The 19,503-nt window shown below is 33.4% G+C and overlaps 1 protein-coding gene across 1 annotated transcript; it reads left to right on the top strand.

The window, feature by feature from the left end:
* The first annotated feature begins 7,750 nt into the window (after positions 1–7,750).
* On the top strand, positions 7,751–14,894 carry LOC144548996 (glutamate receptor 2.8-like). The gene is made up of 5 exons (XM_078297725.1): positions 7,751–8,034; positions 8,146–9,476; positions 12,503–12,815; positions 13,216–13,604; positions 13,934–14,894. The coding sequence occupies exons 1-5, from the start codon at positions 7,752–7,754 to the stop codon at positions 14,429–14,431; spliced, it is 2,814 nt and encodes a 937-aa protein (XP_078153851.1). The 5' UTR covers position 7,751; the 3' UTR covers positions 14,432–14,894.
* The last annotated feature ends 4,609 nt before the right edge of the window (positions 14,895–19,503 follow it).

Here is a 19,503-nt window from a genome sequence, read left to right as displayed (position 1 = left end):
TTAAAATTTTATAGTTAAATTTATTTTTGTTGCATACAATTATTTTCTTACAGTCAAGTCTTTCTACATAGAAAAATTATAAGTAAATCAAATTAATTGATTTTTTTTCTTTTTAAAATTTATATCAATCAATTGTTCGTTATTCATGGTTTATGGATATGGTTGTTAAAATTAGTTTGTTTGTATTTGAACTTTATTATAAAAAAAAGTTAGATAACTTCAATTATTTAGTCAATTAATGCCTCAAAAAATAAATTATATATAAATATAATTATAAGTAACTAATGTAGAAGCTAATATAATATCATAAAAAATAATTTTTAAATTATTTAAGATATATTATATCGCAAAAATAATATTGATTTTCTTCATTATTTTAGTAAATTAATGTCTCAAAAGAACTAAATTTTTAGTAAATTTATTAGATCATTATAAATATTAATTGATTGTATGCAACAAAAGTATTATTTGTATAATATAAAAGATTTCTTTTTCTAAATAATATTACATACGACCAAAATATGTTGCAAAATATGTTGTTGTTCCATATTATTCAACTATAACTATATATAAATTAATTCACAATATACTTGTGAGGAGAAATAATACATTATGCATGATATAATTAAAGGACTCATATATGATGAGTGATCCCATGAATAAAGCGTGCAAAAACTTATGCGACTTTGGATTAGTTGTATAATCGACACGTTAGCATTTTTCAAAAATAATAAAAACAAATAAGTTTGCACGAAAATTCTAAGAAATACATATTAGATAAAATAATGAATATGTATAGTTATTTGACAAGTGAATCAGACACTAGGCAGATAATTAACCAATTTAATTAGTTCAAATAATTTACTCCAAATACATCAACATGTAAAACTTAATTAGGCACACCAATAGTGTCAAAATTACACGGGACCAAACAATAGAACCATAGCAAACACGATTACTTTTGTTGCATGAGGGATACAATTTCTTTATTTTTATGTTATATGGATTCAATATCCATAATTTATTGTTGTAAGCAGTGTTATCATAATCGGACCGGACTATTCGTTGGACCAAAAAAATTGGATCCAGTTACTTGTCCGGTTTGGTTCGCTTGAAGAATTGTTTATGTAATTGTACCAGTCAAAATTAGGGGTGTTTATTGGGTCCGGTGTAATCATTTTGAAACCGAACAGATTTAGACTAGCCTAAATGGTTTCGGTTTTTTTTTTTTTTTAGTGGATGAAGTTAATATTTTGATTCGGTTTGGTTTAAAAAATTTCAAACCCTAGGAAACCTAACATGTATGAAACATGTCGCCTCAAAACCATGTCAGCATCATCTTCTTGCTATTCCAAACCCTCAAACAGTAGCTTCAACTCAAACGTGTTACTGGTCATTGTAAATGGTTAATGGAATAATTATGCAGATAGCCAGGAACTAGATGTGCACGGGCACGTACGGTACCAGTGTGGTGGTACAAAGGGAATTAAACTTGTGCAATTCAGTTCGCATCAAACCAGACCATGGTGCAGGAGCCTACAGTTGGCCAAGTCAAGAAGGAGGCGAGATATTAATAGGTTAGATATACATCAGGTTCATTTAGAGACTGGAACAAACGGTCAAATAGGTTAGATATTAATAGGTTAGATATTATAATAGGTTAGATATACATCACGGGCTTTAAGCCCATGGGTTCATCCCGTTGCTGTCTTCGAACAATGATAAGGTTTAATTTTCATCTCTAAGAACACCCACCTATGGATATAAGAGATGAGAAAAGGAATTTGGAAGAGTGGAACTCTGGAAAAAATTTCTTGTTTTCCTATTGGTATTGGATGGTACAATGATGTAGACCCGTTAACTCGTCAACTTGATCCTTCTTTGACAGTGAAACACGGTCCGTTTACCCGCTCCCTTCCTTTGTGATCCGACCTCATTAAACATTTTTTGGTTTTATAGTTAAATTCTTCTTTCTTCAAAAAACAGCCTTTGGTCAACTAACAAAGACATATGTCTCTTATGACAAATGCACATATCTCTTTTGCAGCCATGCACTTTTTATACCGATAATCAGGTACTCGCTGATGTGTGCTTAGACTTCCATCCGCCTCTCGAAACTGACTGGATGGCATACTGTGAAATAATCGAAATATGGAGATTGCTCAAGGAAAATGAGTTTGATTATATTGTAGGCATATTCCAGGAAAGAAGCAGTTTGATTGAAGGAGTCACTGGCTTTACATACATACACAATTTTAATTTATTAATGAATTTTAGAGTAGGCAGTGTATAGGTACGAAATCTACTTATCTTATATACTCTGTTTGGATGTAATACAAGGCCTACGGGCATGTTTCTTTGCAAAAAAATAAAAATAAATAATAATAATAATAATAATAATAATAATAATAATAATAATAATAATAATAATATTAATATTTGTTACAAAGGTTTAGGGTGTATGGGTGAGTTAAGTCTTAATTGAGATTATTTTTGGGTTCAAATATATAATAAAAAGTATGACATACCGTCTGCATGTTTGGCAATTACAGAACTACGTACATAGAATCAGAAGAAAGTAATTGTCTGTGACTAAAAAAAAATATGATTCTATTTTCCGATTTTTTTATTTATATTTTAAAAAATATATAAATTTAAAAAACTAACCCAACTGCCTGTTAATTTCCAAATCTACCTAAACCGGAAAAAAAATTTCCGGTTTCAATATCAATTTCCGGAAAAAAAATTTCCGGAAATTGGATCCTAAATCCGGAATAATTTTTTCCGGATTTAGGATTTTTTTTTTTTCCTAAATCCGGAATTAGGATTTTTTTTTTTTCCGAAATTTTTTTTCATTTTTCAGTTTTTATTTATAATTTATTTTTTATTGTATTTGAAGTATTACAAATATTTAATATATTTTTTAAAAAATAGATGGAATACTATATAATTTGATTTATTCGAACGATTGCTACAAATAATCCGGATCAACATTTTTCATGTCGGATTTTTTACGGCCGTAAGAAAAAATAATATAATATAATATATGTATATGTATATGTATATGTATATGTATATTTCATATTATATTATATGTATATTTCATATTATATTATATGTATATTTCATATTATATTATATGTATATTTCATATTATATTATATGTATATTTTAAAATGTGCATATTTTAGTATAAATATTTTAAAATAGCAAAATAAATCCAAAAAATATAAAATTTCATCTCCATGCATATTTTAGTATAAATATTTTATTGAACGGTTCGGATCGACAATTTGGACTTTGAAAACGAAAATATAAAATATGAGGTATGATGAGATATGAAAAAAATGAGGCATTGGAACCCTCCTCTTATATTATATATATACATATATATACATATATTATATTATATATACATATATTATATTATATATACAGAGTACGGCTAACGTGCTTCCGGTAGCATATGAGCCGAAATGCTTCCGGTGGAAATTTGAAATTTCAAAATCTAAAACGTCGATCTGAACCGTTCATCTCCTTCTCCATATTAATATCTGCTTGGAGACCAAATTTTACATTTTTCTGAAATTTTTTACTATTTATTAAGCCACTTTGAAAATTGCTGATCCAACGGTGGCTTACCAAACAGTAAAAATCAGAAGCTACCGTTGGATCAGCGATTTTCAAAGTGGCTTAATAAATAGTAAAAAATTTCATAAAAATGTAAAATTTGGTCTCCAAGCAGATATTAATATGGAGAAGGAGATGAACGGTTCAGATCGACTTTTTAGATTTTGAAATTTCAAATTTCCACCGAAACCATTTCGGCTCATATGCTACCGGAAGCACGTTAGCCGTACTCTATATATACATATACATATACATATATTATATTATATTATTTTTTCTTACGGCCGTAAAAAATCCGGCATGAAAAATGTTGATCCGGATTATTTGTAGCAGTCGTTCGAATAAATCAAATTATATAGTATTCCATCTATTTTTTTTTAAATATATTAAATATTTGTAATACTTCAATACAATAAATAAATAAATTATAAATAAAAACTGAAAAATGAAAAAAAAAATTTCCTAAAAAAAAAAAAAATATATCCTAATTCCGGAAAAAATTATTCCGGATTTAGGATCCAATTTCCGGAAATTGGTATTGAAACCGGAAAAAAAATTTCTGGTTTGGGTAGATTTGGAAATTAACAGGCAGTTGGGTTAGTTTTTTAAATTTATATCTTTTTTTGGATATAAATAAAAAAATCGGTTCTATTTTGATAGGTTATTCGGAAAAAATTATAAAAATATATTTTAAATTTTAAAATTATAAAATTTTGTCTCATTCTAAATTTTTTCAATTTTTTTTAAAGAAGAACAAGAGTTAATTTACATATTGTATTACTAGAACGTTATTTTCATGGTAATGAACTAATAATGATTCTAGTAATTATAATAGCCATTCATATCTGCCCCTTCAAAAATAGCCTAATTATTTTGTGGTGTTCGTTCTCCGCTGAAAAATCTTCCTCCATTACGTTTCTTTCGAAGGTTCCATGATCGGTCATTATCAGCTGAGCATCTTATGTGTAACTCCTAAGGTATTACATGACGCGATCAGAAATTACCAGCTGGACCCCACAAACCGCGTAAAAGACCTCAGAGGTAGGGGTGTAAACCGTCGGATACGGATCGGATAGTGATTTTACCGTATTCGTATCCGTTATAATTTTTCGGATACAGATATGTATATGAATAGTCTTGGATACAGATACGGATCAAATATTAAACGTTATGGATAAGGATCGGATATCGGACAGATACAGATATTTTTCATAATTACCTTGTTGGTTACAAAATATCAATTATATTATTAAAATATTAGTTACTAATTATGTCATATTGTTATATTGTTCATCAAAATATATGTCTATATGTAATTTAATAAATTATTGGTACAATATGCAATTTAATAAATCAATTTAAGAATATATAGCACATTTGTTGTGTGGTTTAAAAGTATAAACGGTTGGATACGGATAGTTAAAAGTCTTACCGTATTCTTATCTATTATAATTTTATGGATAGTCTCGGATACAGATACAAATCGGATAATTTAGGTAATTTTCCGGATTCGGATCCGAATGAAATCGGATAATATCAGACCCGTTTACATCCCTACTCAAAGGATTTGTCATAACGGATCAAATCTCTTCTTTGCGAAATAAAAACCCAATGTTGGCACATAATTAACATTTTGTTATACTAAGTGAGTTTTGCAATTTTGAAGTTGAAATAACCGATTTGAAGTGCTCAATCTATTTTCCATATTGAAATGTCCTTGGAGACTAAATTTTACATTTTTTTGAAAAAAAAAAAAATATTTCGGATTTTCTAAAATCAATGTTTTCATATATAAAAAACATATAAAAAATCCAAAAACAATTATTTTATAAAATTCGAAAAAAATAGTATTTTTTTAAAATATATAAAATTTGGTCTCCAAGCACATTTTAATATCGAGAGCAGTGGCGTAGCCAGGATTTGAGTCAGGGGTGGGCAGCAATCGGGTTCGGGTATTTTTTTCTTAACGGGTTCGGATTTGAATCGCCTCGATAATTCTCTTTCCGCCTCCACCCGCCTACCAAATTGCATCTCTGCCTATCGAATCGGTTGTAATTTTTAATAAATTACTAATTGTCAAAACTACTAAAACAATTACTTGTAATTTCTAAAACAATTGATATTAATTGAGCGGAGGGAAATCACTACTCCGAATTGAACCAAGATTTAAAAATAACTTTCTTTCCTAATTAGATTAAACGATTCACAAACCATTTCTGAAGTCTAAACTGACAATTGCTACTCCGAATTGAATCCAGAGGTAGACAAGACCCATTGAAAAATCTAGTCAAAAGAAAAAAAATTCCAGGGGTAGGCAGCTGCCTACCCTGGAACACTGTGGCTCCGCCACTGATCGAGAGTACACGTTGAGCACTTCAGATTGACTATTTGAACTTCGAAATCGTAAAAACTCACTTGTTATAACGAAGTGCTCTGAACCTATGTTAGTATATTAACCAATCTCTCTCTCTCTCTCTTTATATATATATATATATATATGGAGAGAGAGAGAGAGAAATGGACTATGGTGAGATGCAAAGAAAGATTCTTATTTTAATTCACGTTTATATCTTCATTTTTAAAGTCTAAATAACCGATCCGAACCACTCAACATAATCTACATTTTGAAATGTGCTTGGAGATCAATTTTTACATTTTTTTGGGATTTTTGTACAATTTTTCTAGATGGGTAGAAAATCACTATTTTTGGATGGATTATGGACCATAAAAAAACAGTGATTTAAAAAAATTCTAAATAAATAATAATAAATATCTAAAAAAATGTAAAATTTGGTCTCCTAACACATTTCAATATGTAGATTATGTTGAGTGGTTCATATCGACTTTTTGAACTTTCAATAGTAGAAAATATGAGTGTGAAGTAAAACAAATATTTTACTCTGTAACTCATCATAGCCAAACTCAAATATATATTAGAACTAGGGTGTTCTAAGCTCACCAAGCCCCTTTGTGAGCTTAGCTCAAAAACCCATCGAATTGGCTTCAAGTGATGCATCCAAGCCATTGAAACCGATCTACCTCATGAGTGATGCGTTTACATGTCAAAATTTAAAATTTTCAAACTAATTTAATATAAAATCAAGCGGTCAAAAAATGATGAAAAATGAACACATTAAAATTGTGTAGTTTCTAGGTAATGCAGTCAGAAATGAACACATACAAATTTTATAAATTAGTCAAGTGGTAAAAAATGAAAAATAATATGCATACTTCTAGGAAAGCGTCAAATTGCGTAGTTTCTAGGTAATGCATGTGCTTCATGACATACAATCAACACACCTTATTACCAACTTGTCTAAGAACTCTGAAATGTAAATTTTAATTAAAAGAAAAGATTAGTGTTGTAAAGCAACTAGAAATGTAAAATCCACACACCTTCTTTGTTTTTTTGTGAAAGTCCGTTGATAGTTGAGAGTTGTTGATGTACACCCACGAAATGAAGGGAAAGTAGTCAGAAGTCTCTTCATTAGATATATATTTTCATTTGACAGTACATTAATATCTTCATTATTTGAATCTATACAACAACAACGAGAGGTGATCCAGTCAGCTCGGTAAAGTTTTTGGCAATAAAATGTGTGTTATAGTTGTAATTCTTGTATTATATTATATAATTAGTCGATTATTTGAATGTTATCTTTTGTCTTAACATAGTTTTTTAACAAATTATTTGTTTTACCAAAATTTTCTTATTTTTTAGTACAAAACAATTTTCTATCAAATAAATATCCGAGTTTCTAATATGATTCAGTCGATTCATCCGATTTGAATTTCACGGTCAAGTGAGTAATTCTGATTCGGATTCCAATTTTCAGAACCATGGAAATAATTATCATATATAAAATCTGCTGCTGCCTTCTGGTAAGGTCACCTAATGAAAGATATCCTGGCCATTATAATTGGTGTTGATTCTATGTCTCATGTGCACTATGTGAGAGAATTCCTCTTTTGATCAGCAACGGTTCTTTTCCAAAGTATGAGGATCCGACATCATAATCCAACCCATGTACCACATACAATCTCCACCTTTATATCTCCACACGTCCCAAAGCCTTTTGATTCCAAATCAAATTCTCTTTCTCCTGTCCAATTCACAAGCCATGAGACCAAAACCGCTCCCTAACCTCCTCTCCATCTTCCCTCGCCACCTATTCATTACTTCTCTGCTGCTAATCCAACTCTCAACCCTTACTTCATCTCAGCCCATGAATTTCAAAGTTGGATTTATTTATGACCCGAATTCACCGGTAGGGATGATCGCCAAGACCACCATCCCAATGGCTTTGGATGACTTTTACACCGCTCACCCGAACTCAAATAACCGTGTAAGCCTCGTAACTCGACCCTCCCCAGGCGGTGATATAATCACCTCTGCTTCTGCCGGTTAGTTCCTGCAGCTTGCATCTGTATTTTACACTACATATGAATTAATTACTTGCTCAATCAGATAATAATATAGTTCATTTCATTGATTGAATATATTCATCTATTCAGCCTTGGAGCTAATTATGAATGAAAAAGTGCACGCAATTCTCGGCCCGGGAACATCGCCTGAATCGGCTTTTGTAGCTGAACTGGGAACCAAAGCAAAAGTTCCAATAGTATCTCCCTCAGCATCTAGCCCATCGGTGTCGCACTCTGAATCTCCATATTTCATCCGTGCTGCGGCAAATGACATAACTCAGGCCCATGCAATCACAGCTCTCGTGAAAGCATTTGGGTGGCGCCGCGTGGTACCAGTTTACCAAGACGATGAATATGGTGCCTCATTAATTCCTTACCTCGTGGATGAGCTCCATGGTGTGGAGGCACAAATTCCGTACCGTCAACCCATTGCCACCTCTGCCAACACAGTTGATATCAAAGCTATTCTTACTAAGCTCCAGAATGAACAAACTCGTGTTTTCATCATGCACATGAGGGTTCCGTTAGCCACAAAAGTAATTAACATGGCAAATTCAGTCGGGATGATGTCTGATGGGTATGTTTGGATACTGACAGATGGGCTCACAAGTCAGCTCAGCTGGATTCATGCGAACACTCAACCAGGATCGATAGAAGGGGTGTTGGGCCTCACAAACTATTACAACATGACAAACAAGTTACGCAACTTCAGAAATAGATGGACCCGCCAATTCTTGAAAGATCATCCTCATGCAGACTCCGCCGTTTCCCATGACATAAATCGGTATGTCATATGGGCATACAATGCTGCCTGGGCTCTGGCTATGGCCGCTGAGCACATGAAACAAATCGACAACCAATTTGTTAATGCTACAAATGGTAGCACTGATCTTTCGAGCATGGGTGTCTCGACGACCGGTGAGGAATTTCTTCACGCTATCTTGAACACGACATTTGATGAGCCCTTGGGTGTCTTGTTCAAGTTAGTAAATGGTGAGCTAAACTTGTCACTTTTTCGCATTGTTAATGTAAATGGTGACAAAGATAGACCTATAGGCTATTACACCCCAAGTCATGGCTTATCCAAAACATGGCCTGCTGAAAGCAACGCTTCCTACTCAACCTCTCGAAACAACCTTGGGCCGGTGATTTGGCCCAGTGAGTCAACAGTACAGCCAAAAGGGTGGGTGAAACTTACCGTTAGTAAAAAATTAAGAATAGCAGTGCCATGGCCTTTGCAAGGATACGAGGTGTTTCTGGACATGGAGACGGATAACATCACAAACCAGACAACAGCAACAGGATTTGTGATAGACATGTTCGAGGAGGCTGTGGCGAAGTTGCCATACGCATTGCCGTTCGAGTATGTACAGGTGCGACATGTGAAATATGACAACCTTGTGAAGATGGTCGGTAATGGGGTATGCCTTTTCTTTAAATCCTGATTGCATTTTCTGCTAATTATATATCCTCTATTTCCTATAGTATTTTTGCTATTATAATCCCTACTCTTAGTCCTAGAAGTTAATTAAGGAATGTTTAGTTAACATAGAATAGGGGTTGAGAATCATTGCTAAAATCTCACAGTCTAGCTAAGTAAACCGGAAGCATATCATATGTGGATATTATAAATTTACAATTTAATTTGGTCAAAATCTCAAGAACTAGAACAATCAGGAATGATTAATTTTGATCAGACTTGCGTTAATTATTGAAGGGACACATTCACTATCACAGCAATTTTTTTGGCCATTCACAACCATAAAAATTGTTTTATCGTCAAATATGACTTTGAAATGTTAATTGTTAATATGAAAGATTCAAACATCAAAATTACAAGGTTCATGACTCCAAATTTAAGGATTGAAATTTCAAGGTCAAGTAGTATCCTAACTTCCTTGCTCTTGGCCAGGGCTAAATAAATACTTTGAAATACATCGGAAAAATAGACTCTAGAGTATACTAAATGAGAATAATATTTTCTTTTAAAACAATATGTTTATTGAGTTCACATGCATGCATTAGTATGAACTTGGAATGTGTTGTTATGAGATAAATTAGATTTAATCGATGGATTAATTAATAAATTATATTTTATATTTTTCTTTCTCTATCTAATTGTCCAAATTAACTCTATAATGTTCTTCTTTAAAGATGGTGTTATCATGAATGTTTAATAATCATGAGGGGGTCTAAATTGTTCTGAGCTAATCTATTAGACATTTGCTACAACCGCAGGCACAATTCTATTTAAATTTGTAAAATATACAATTTATAGTCAAATTTATAGACAATTCATATTTAACACACAAGAGAATATAAATTTAATATTTGCAGATAATGTGACGTACTTTGACTCTATTTATTATGGAATCAACTAATTAATTAAGTTCAATGCATCCAGCTGGTTCACTTGTACATTTTTTCCAAGACCATTATAAAATTCACTTATTGTCATTATATATATATATATATAGAGGTTGGCTAAGATCAAAGTGGTAGTTCCTCACCTTTGATGCTACCAATTCGTTTTTTAATTTTTAAAGTTTAAAACGTCGATCCGAACCGTTCAAGTTGTTCTCCATATTAAATTGTACTTGGACACCAAATTTTACATTTTTCTGAATTTTTTAACTATTTATTAAGCCACTTTGAAAACAGCTGATCCAACGGTGGCTTCTGATTTGTCAAGTCATCATTAGATCAACGATTTTCAAAGTGGCTTAATAAATAGTAAAAAAATTCAGAAAAATGTAAAATTTGGTCTCCAAGCACAATTTAATATGGAGAATAACTTGAATGGTTCAGATTGACATTTTGAACTTTGAAAATTGAAAGACGAATTGATAGCATCAAAACTCAAGAACTACCACTTTGATCTTAGCCAACCTCTATATATATATATATATAGGTTGACTTAGGTGAGCCATAGAGTAAACCACGTTTGTACTCTACGCCATATTTTCATTTTGAAAATACAAACAACCGATTCGAACCTTCCAACATTTTCTCTATATTGAAATGTACTTAGAAACTAAATTTTACATTTTTTTTGAAATTTTTTACTATTTATTAAGCCACTTTGAAAATCGTTATTTTAGTGTGAACAATAAAAAAACAATAAAAATTTCTGGACCACCAGATCAGTGATTTTCAAAGTGCTTAATAAATAGTAAAAAAATTCCAAAAAATGTAAAATTTGGTCTCCAAGCACATTTCAATATGGCGATCATGTTGAGCGGTTTCGATCGGTTGTTTGGATTCTCAAAATGGAAATATAGTGCCATGGAGCAAAAACTTGTTTTACTCCATGACTCATTTTAGCCATGGCTAATTTGTCTTACTCCATGGCTAATTTGATATGTTTTGTTAATTAGAAGAATGAACTAATTCCAGTGTATAATAATACACTATATATATATAGAGAAGTGATAAGGATGAACAGTGATATGATTCACATCAACCATTGATCCCTATCCTTTTCTATCAAAAAATGTGGGGCATTGATTGGTTGCAAAATTATTAGTTATTGAATTGAACTTTGAATTAACAAGTCCTTGGTCCCAAGTTTATTAATAACTTTGAATTCTACGTTGACTTGAATCGTTCAAAATTGGTTGTCCAAAATTTAGAAGTCACATTTTAAGTCATTGTCGATCTATAGCTAGCTAGCTAGCTATTGTTTTTCGAAGATATGCATCGAACTTCACTATTAATTCCTCAAGTCAACTAATTTATTGCTTGAAAAATATCCTAATCTGACTTTTCAACAGTTTTGGTGAAAAATCCTCTCATTGAGGAATTTGTGTACCCTCGGCAAACTTTGTGCAGAGTATGGATGAATTCCTCTACTATTGTAAAATAAACAATTTCAAAAAATTGAGTTGGCATATTGAGGGTGACGAGCAATTCTAGCTATTTATAAGCAAGCTAATTCCATATTTTACATCTTTTTTCATATAAAATGAATTTTTGAAATACTTTTTCGGTTTAAAAGGTAAATAATTTGAAAAATTATGTACACTGTTTCTCTATGAAGTTACAATTTTTCCATTTGATCTTTATTTAACAGGCCTTGACTATTTCTAAAAGCTGTCTCAATTCTGCACTCAATGAAAAACTTTCTCTATACAATTTGATAAGGTTATTGTAGATTTATCAACTCATCACTATAAAATAATATAACTTATGGATCTGTTGAAAATCTCATAGATTTCAATTAGTGCCATTTTGATATTATATTTGGCCAGCAACGTACTTGGGGAAGACATTTGCCTATGATCAATTGGGGGGAATTAATTAACTTATGTTCTCATTTTTTATTAATTGCAGTAAACTGCATGCTACTACTCCACATTAAATTTTTTTCATAATGTAGTTTCAATTTTTCCATTGTAATTATCTATCAAGAAAATAAGTTAATATCAAATAATAAAACTTCTTGCAGACCTATGATGCAATGGTTGCTGATACGACGATCACCTACAACAGATCACTGGTTGCTGATTTCACACTGCCGTATACAACAACGGGCTTGTCGATGCTGGTGCTGGTGAGGAATGAACAGAGCAAGAATGTATGGTTATTCCTCAAACCCCTCAAGCCTGATCTCTGGTTGGGTATTTTGGCATTGTTTGTTTTCACCGGTGCAGTAATCTGGGCATTGGAGCACCGCATCAACGATGAGTTCAGAGGACCGCCAACAAACCAACTTGGCACCGTTTTTTATTTTTCATTCTCCACGCTTGTGTTCTCTCACAGTAAGTTCGATTGCCTGCATCTTTTCCCCTTCTTTTTTACTACATAATTTAACAAAAAACAATTAGCAATCATCTCTTTTATTACATAAGTACAAAAATGAAATAAAAATAAATTTAATCATGTTACTATCTGCAAATTGGATCAATCAAATTATTCAAATATGGTTTCATTTATGCGGTACAAGCTGTTGTTATCTTAGTAAAGTCCACAAAGACTTCCTGCAAAGGTTTGAACACCATAGGTTAAAAAAAATAGATTTGACGGATCAAAAATCCAGTTGTTTGCAAGTTAGTTGGCGCATATATAGCCATACAACAATTTTCATTAAATTAAAAATTGATTACATAGTTCAATGAATATGAAAATTAAAAAGGGTCTTAACTATGAACCTTATTGCAGGGGAAACAATAATTAGCAACTTATCAAGATTCGTCATAATCATTTGGATATTCGTGGTGTTCATATTACAAGCAAGTTACACCGCCAACTTGACATCGATGCTGACAGTTCAGCGCCTTACTTCTAACATAGATGAGCTTTTGACAAGTAAAGGGAAGATCGCCTACCAAACAAATCCTATCACGAAAGATTTCTTGCTAAGAATGCAATTCGACGAAAGTAGACTTCTTGCCTTTAATAAACCCTACTCGTTTGCAGAACCATTAATGTGGAATCACACCATTGACGCTATTGTGGATGAGACCCCTTACCTCCAAGTATTTCAAAGCAAATACTGTAACAACTTGAAAATTATCAACCTACCCTACAAGACGAACGGATTTGGATTTGTAAGTTGTCCTTGATCGTTACTCTAGCAACTCTGCATATAGTCTTTTTTTCCTTTTCTTTTTTTCTTTTTTTTTTAAATATTCGCAGAAGTTGCGAATACATGAGGGGGAATCGAATACTCGACCTTTAGGTAACCAACAATCTTAGGACTTTTTTCCTAACCAAATGTGTTACCTCCTCTTTCAACTCTGCATATAGTCAGGAGTATCAGATGAACTAAAATGTTGACGAAACAAAAAAAATCCAAGTATAAAAATTGCCAAATTTGTGTATTTTACAGGTTAAGAAACAAAACCAAATTATAATAATGTTCAAAATTATTATACAGGTATTTCCGAAAGGCTCTCCTCTTGTCACCGACCTCTCTAGGGCAATCCTCAACCTAACCGAAGGGGATACAAGCACAAGGATAACAGAAAAATGGTTTGGTGAGCCGTTGTCATGTCCAAATAAAGATAGCCACTCTTCCGAAATCCTCGACATTGTAAGCTTTTGGGGCTTATTTCTCATCACTGGCGTGACGTCAATGTTTTGTTGCCTGATACAGTTAGCTATGTTTGTAAAGCAAAACAGACACCACATATGCTTTACTTCTATAAATTCTTTCAAATCGAGCCTCTTTTCAGTGGCAAGGATATATGATGAAAAGGACTTATCAAGCCATACATTCCGAAAAACGCAAGAAAGTTCCTCTAACAGTTCTCAACTGGGCCCTCCGATGAGCATATCAAATAATGAGAGACAATTTTCGACTGAGCAGATTAGTCCTGTCACAAATGAGGCGGACATGCATGGCAATGCTGGAAATGAACCCCAAATCATGTAATTATTTAGAGCTTATGTATGTTGCTAAAAATTTAACTTGTATCGAATGGAACATATTTTTTTAGTAATAGTTACGTTAGGAAAGGTTTCTCATTTGAGAATTGCCGAATTTTGTGTTGATACGACTTACCTCTTATGCTAGCTGGAGGAAGATTTATCTTTTATTATATTTCTGTTTGTATTATTTCAAATATAAAAGAAAATATGTACACTAATAAGGAATGTAGGCCAGCAGAAAAGGGTATGCCCTAGCCGCCATAATCTCTGTTATAAGAGGAGGATGTTATCTCTGGTAGAAGGCATGTATTCAGATTTTACCATTGAAATAAAATCAGGGTGGAAAGGAAGTTTCACGGGAGTTGTGTGTTATTTACTTTATTTCTCATAAGTTGTCATGGTATCAGAGCACGTGTCGATTATGTGCATTTCTATAGCCAAATCGGTTTCTTGTGTGAGTTCTCTTTGTCATTTTTTCCTCTGATTATTTCTTTGTCCTTACTGTCTTGAATAGTCTAGAAAAGAAAAATGGACACAAAATCAGAGTTTGTAGCCGATAAGTCAAAATTTGTTCTCTTGGAGAGTCTGACTGCTACCTTGTCACAACTTCTACAACAAAACAAACCGGTTAATACCGGTCAAGATGGGCTTGCTTCCTCTATGACAATCAAGCTCGACAGGAAGAATTTCAACCTATGGTCTCAGATGTTAAAGATGAAGCTGTCGGGCAGAGATAAGCTACCGCAAGTGGTAGATTGAAGACTTCCAGGTCAAGGATTATTTAATTAACTCCATTGATCCGTCCTTAGTAGGTAACTTCCTTTCTCTGTAGCTAAAGATGTTTGGGACTCGATTCGTACAGCCTTTTATGATGGAGATGATTTGACTCAATATTTTGACTTAAAATAAAAGGTGAACCGGGTCAAAAAAGCTGGGGGTTCAGTTGAGGTTTACTATACTCAATTACAGAGATTTTGGAAAGAGTTAGATGTCCGTAGGCCAAACCATATGACCAATCTTGTTTATGTTGAGAAATATAATAATATTGTTCAAGAAGACCGTGTTTTAATATTTCTTAATAGTCTTGATGATCGCTTCGATCATATCCGGGCAACTGTCCAACAACTAAAACCCTTTCATACAATAGAACAAGCCTTTGCTTTAGTCCGTAGAGAAAAAAACCGTCAAACCTTTATGTTGAACAAAGGGGATGGGGTTGAAAACCATATGGTCAATCCAACCCTAGCCATGAACAAATCGAATTTCAAACTGAAAATTGGCACAACAAACCTGCTGCCTCTGGAGACAAACAACACAAGTGTTGTCATCTAGATGCCACAGCAGATCTGATACTTCCCAAAGATTCATCTCAACCTCCATCCGAACCATTGATCCCTCAACTGAGCTCATCTACTGGTCCCTTGGAAATTTTGAATACTTCAGTTACTACAGCAGAGCCGATCCCCTCTCCAACAAAGGCGCTTCCCCTCCTGATTGGTTCAATCTCCCTTTCGGATCCTACCAGCGTTGGACCGGATCATGCTCCCCTTGTTACTTACTCCTGGCAGACCAAAGCCATTGTGCCTACTCCCTCCTCTGAAGCGGATCCGGGCCCCATTCAATTTTACAGATGGTGCGCTAAGGACCAGTGCCGGCCCTGACCCAGGGCAGCTAGGGCGATGGCCCTGGGCCCCAAATTCCAAAAGGGCCCCGAAAATAAAAAAAATTATATGTATTAAAATCGCAAAACAGAAAGAGATGAATATTATTTCATTCACGGACAGCCGACAACAAAAAAATATTCCTAATTTTTCTTCTTCGCTAGAAGGAAAGATATCAATCTGATTGATATCCGTGAATTGATTCAATCATTCCTTTTTCTTTTCTTTTTTTTTTCATTTTGAAACATATCAATTCTTCAACAATCAACAGTGACTCCAAAAATTAGAAACCTAGAAAATTGAAAATCTAGTTCCGTCGTTTTTTCTCTGTAAATCAATAAACGAGTAAATGAGGAAGAAAGAAATTAAGAAATCTTGCTCTTCTCAAGAGCAGCGGTAGCGAGACAGCGGCAGCGACTGAACTGGGTGAGACAAGGCGACGGACCGCTGTCTCTGTATTGGACTGCTTTGCCTCATTGCCTAGGTTTTATCATTCTATTACTTTGTTTTATCTTTTAATTTAAAACAATGTTTCCTAGAAAATATGCATCAGATAGCGAAAAAAAATAAAAAGAGGAAGAAGAAAAACTAAAACCTCAAAAAGGTTTTATTCAAAAACTTTGGAAAAAAATTAAACCACAAAATGATCTATTGACATATCAATAAAAAAAATTATTTATATTAAGATCACAAATTTTTCTCTCGCCCTGGGCCCCGAAATCTTCAGGACCGGCCTTGCTAAGGACCTCCCTTCAAAAATAGAGTTCGAATTTTCTACAGAGACACCTGTTCTGAAAATTTTCAATTCTTCTCAGCTTGATCAATCTACCTCCCGGCATCCTATGATCACTAAGATTCGCAAGCAACACTCCACCACTGACCATATTGCCCTCTTGGCCGAATCATTTCTTAACACCGAGCCAAAGACTTACAACCAATCTAAGTCTCATGATCATTGGGTCGAGGCTATAACTAAAGAACACGATGCTCTTCTTCCTAATAACACATGAGTTCTTGTACCTCCTTCTCCCAACCAAAACATTGTAAGGTGTAAGTGGGTTTACAAAATCAAGCGACGTGCGGATGGCACCCTTGAACGCTACAAAGTCTGACTTGTTGCTAAGGGGTTCCACCAAGAAGAAGGAATTGATTATTTTGGGACTTATAGTCCAGTCATTCGCCCCACTACCATTCGTCTTGTTATCACAATTGTGTTGGGAACAGTACGCAGAAGCTTTCAAAGAGTAATTTAATCGAACACCTTGCGGGCATACATCAATACTTGATCAAATGGAGAAATATGAAAGTCAATTAAGAAGCCAACACAAACAAGCAATCAAGCACAAGAAAATAAATGAAAGAGACAATTTTACGTGGAAACCCTTTCGAAAAAAAACCACGGGAGCATACGGCGCACCTTCAATATATCAAGGAGTCTTTACAAATAAAAGATGATAAGCAAGCTATTAACACTCACTCTCTCTTACAATTTCATATACTAATCTATGAGATTTTCAAGTGTATAGATAGATTGTTACAAGAGAGCAAAAACCCTAGAATGAGATGGCTTTGAGAGGAGACACTTTTGGAGACTCACTGCTCTGTCTAAATCTCTCTGTCTTCTCTTTTTGTTTCATCGGAAATTCATTTCCGTTAATTAGCGATATGGGCATAAGCCCATAAATATTTTGGCTTTGTATGGTAACAAATTGCTCTTACTCGCAGTTGGTCTTTTCGCCAATTAGACGTACAAAACGCCTTCCTTCATGGTGATCTCCAAGAGACGGTTTACATGCAACAACCTTTGGATTTTATTGATCCTATCAAGCCCAATCACCTATGCCGACTAACCAAAGCCAGTTATGGTTTAAAGAAAAGTCCACGGACTTGGTTTCAAGTTTCAATGATCCGCATCTTTATCGCTCTATTGTGAGAGTTCTTCAATATGCCACACTTACCTGACCCGACATTGTCTTTTCGGTCAACAAAGTGTCACAATTTATGCAATCCCCTACCACGACACATTGGGCAGCGGTTCAGTGCATTTTACGCTTTCTCAAAGGCACCATTTTCCATGGCATTATTCTACAGTCAGCCTCCTCTCTCTCTCTACATGCCTACTCCAATGCCGATTGGGCCGGCTCACTGAATGATTGCAAACCCACTTCCGGGTTCTGTGTCTTTCTTGGTACTAATATTATCTCATGGGGGTGAACCAGGTCAGAAATGAATTGGTAACAGAGTGACTGAACCAGGTCAGAGCAATTGCTGACAGAATAGCTATTGTGATTGAAGAAAAAAACCATGCAGAAAGTTCCAACTGGGTCAGAAAATTTACGACAGCTGTTAAAAAAAAAACTATAAAACCTACATGCTCTGACTTCATGGTGAGCTCGAAGATATCACACAGAAACTCAATTGGATTTACCAGAGCGGAACCTACTTGGCAATTAAGGATATGATCTTCGTGCTCTTGATGATGTTGATGATCCAGTAAGTTGTTGGCCTTGAGGATTAATTAAAATGGGTGCAATTTTATTATGTCTTTACAAATATTTATATTCTAACAGTATCATTAGAAACTACTACATAATGCATTAAGAAATAAATACGCTGCGATCCAAAGGAATTGCAGAGTTCCTGTTATATCAAATTCAACCTTTTATTTTTTTGAAATGCACGAATTTTAATAGGTGTTTTTATGCATAAATTTTAAAACAAATGAAAATATTAGATTTGAATAACAGAGTCTCTACAGTTCTTTTGAATTGCAACAGATTTATATATTTCCAATGCATTATGCTAAATTCATTTTTCTTTACTTAATAATTCATTTTGGTCGTATTCCACAATATAAAAGTTAAGGCTGAAACAACGCTAGTTTTCAAGTTAAATTTGTGGCGAGTCAGAAAAACAAATTGAGAATATATATGGAAAAAGAAAATAGGGAATATGAGGACATTTGTGTCCTTGTATTTTTTTTTTTTTGAAATAATGTCGTCATTTTGAAAGGAATCAGTTATGTGATCAATCAATATTAATTTTTATTATAATTTATCTTGTAATTCTTCAAGTATATTTTACTGTTATATTCTATAAATTAAATAAAATCTGAAAAAATAACATAATTAGTCGGACCAATTCACATGACGTGATTATCCTACATCATTTTAGTGACCACATATCATGTCATGACCTGACCAAATTATGAAGTATTAGTCACGTCACGTTATTTATTTTATTTTTTTTACTAGATGTGAGTTTCCAATTTTTCAGGTTTTTTTCTATATTGACCTGTGTTTCAACTTCAATATTGAATAAATCTTTTACATTGAACGAATTATGTGCAACTAGATCGAATTTTTGTTAAATATTTTTTCCTAGCAGAAAAGGTTGGATTTACTAGAAATTAATT

This window comes from Carex rostrata, chromosome 34 (assembly GCF_964058835.1).
Source record: "Carex rostrata chromosome 34, lpCarRost1.2, whole genome shotgun sequence".
In the NCBI taxonomy this organism is placed as follows: Eukaryota; Viridiplantae; Streptophyta; class Magnoliopsida; order Poales; family Cyperaceae; genus Carex; species Carex rostrata.
Note: the sequence above shows the minus strand (reverse complement) of the source record. Positions and strands in the feature narration are given on the sequence as shown.

Bases quoted from the DNA above. Each gene is read 5' to 3' on its own strand.
- LOC144548996 (XM_078297725.1), top strand. From the start codon at position 7,752: ATGAGACCAAAACCGCTCCCTAACCTCCTCTCCATCTTCCCTCGCCAC. The intron at 12,816-13,215 runs GTAAGTTCGATT...ACCTTATTGCAG, and splicing joins CACGCTTGTGTTCTCTCACA to GGGAAACAATAATTAGCAAC. The intron at 13,605-13,933 runs GTAAGTTGTCCT...ATTATTATACAG, and splicing joins AGACGAACGGATTTGGATTT to GTATTTCCGAAAGGCTCTCC.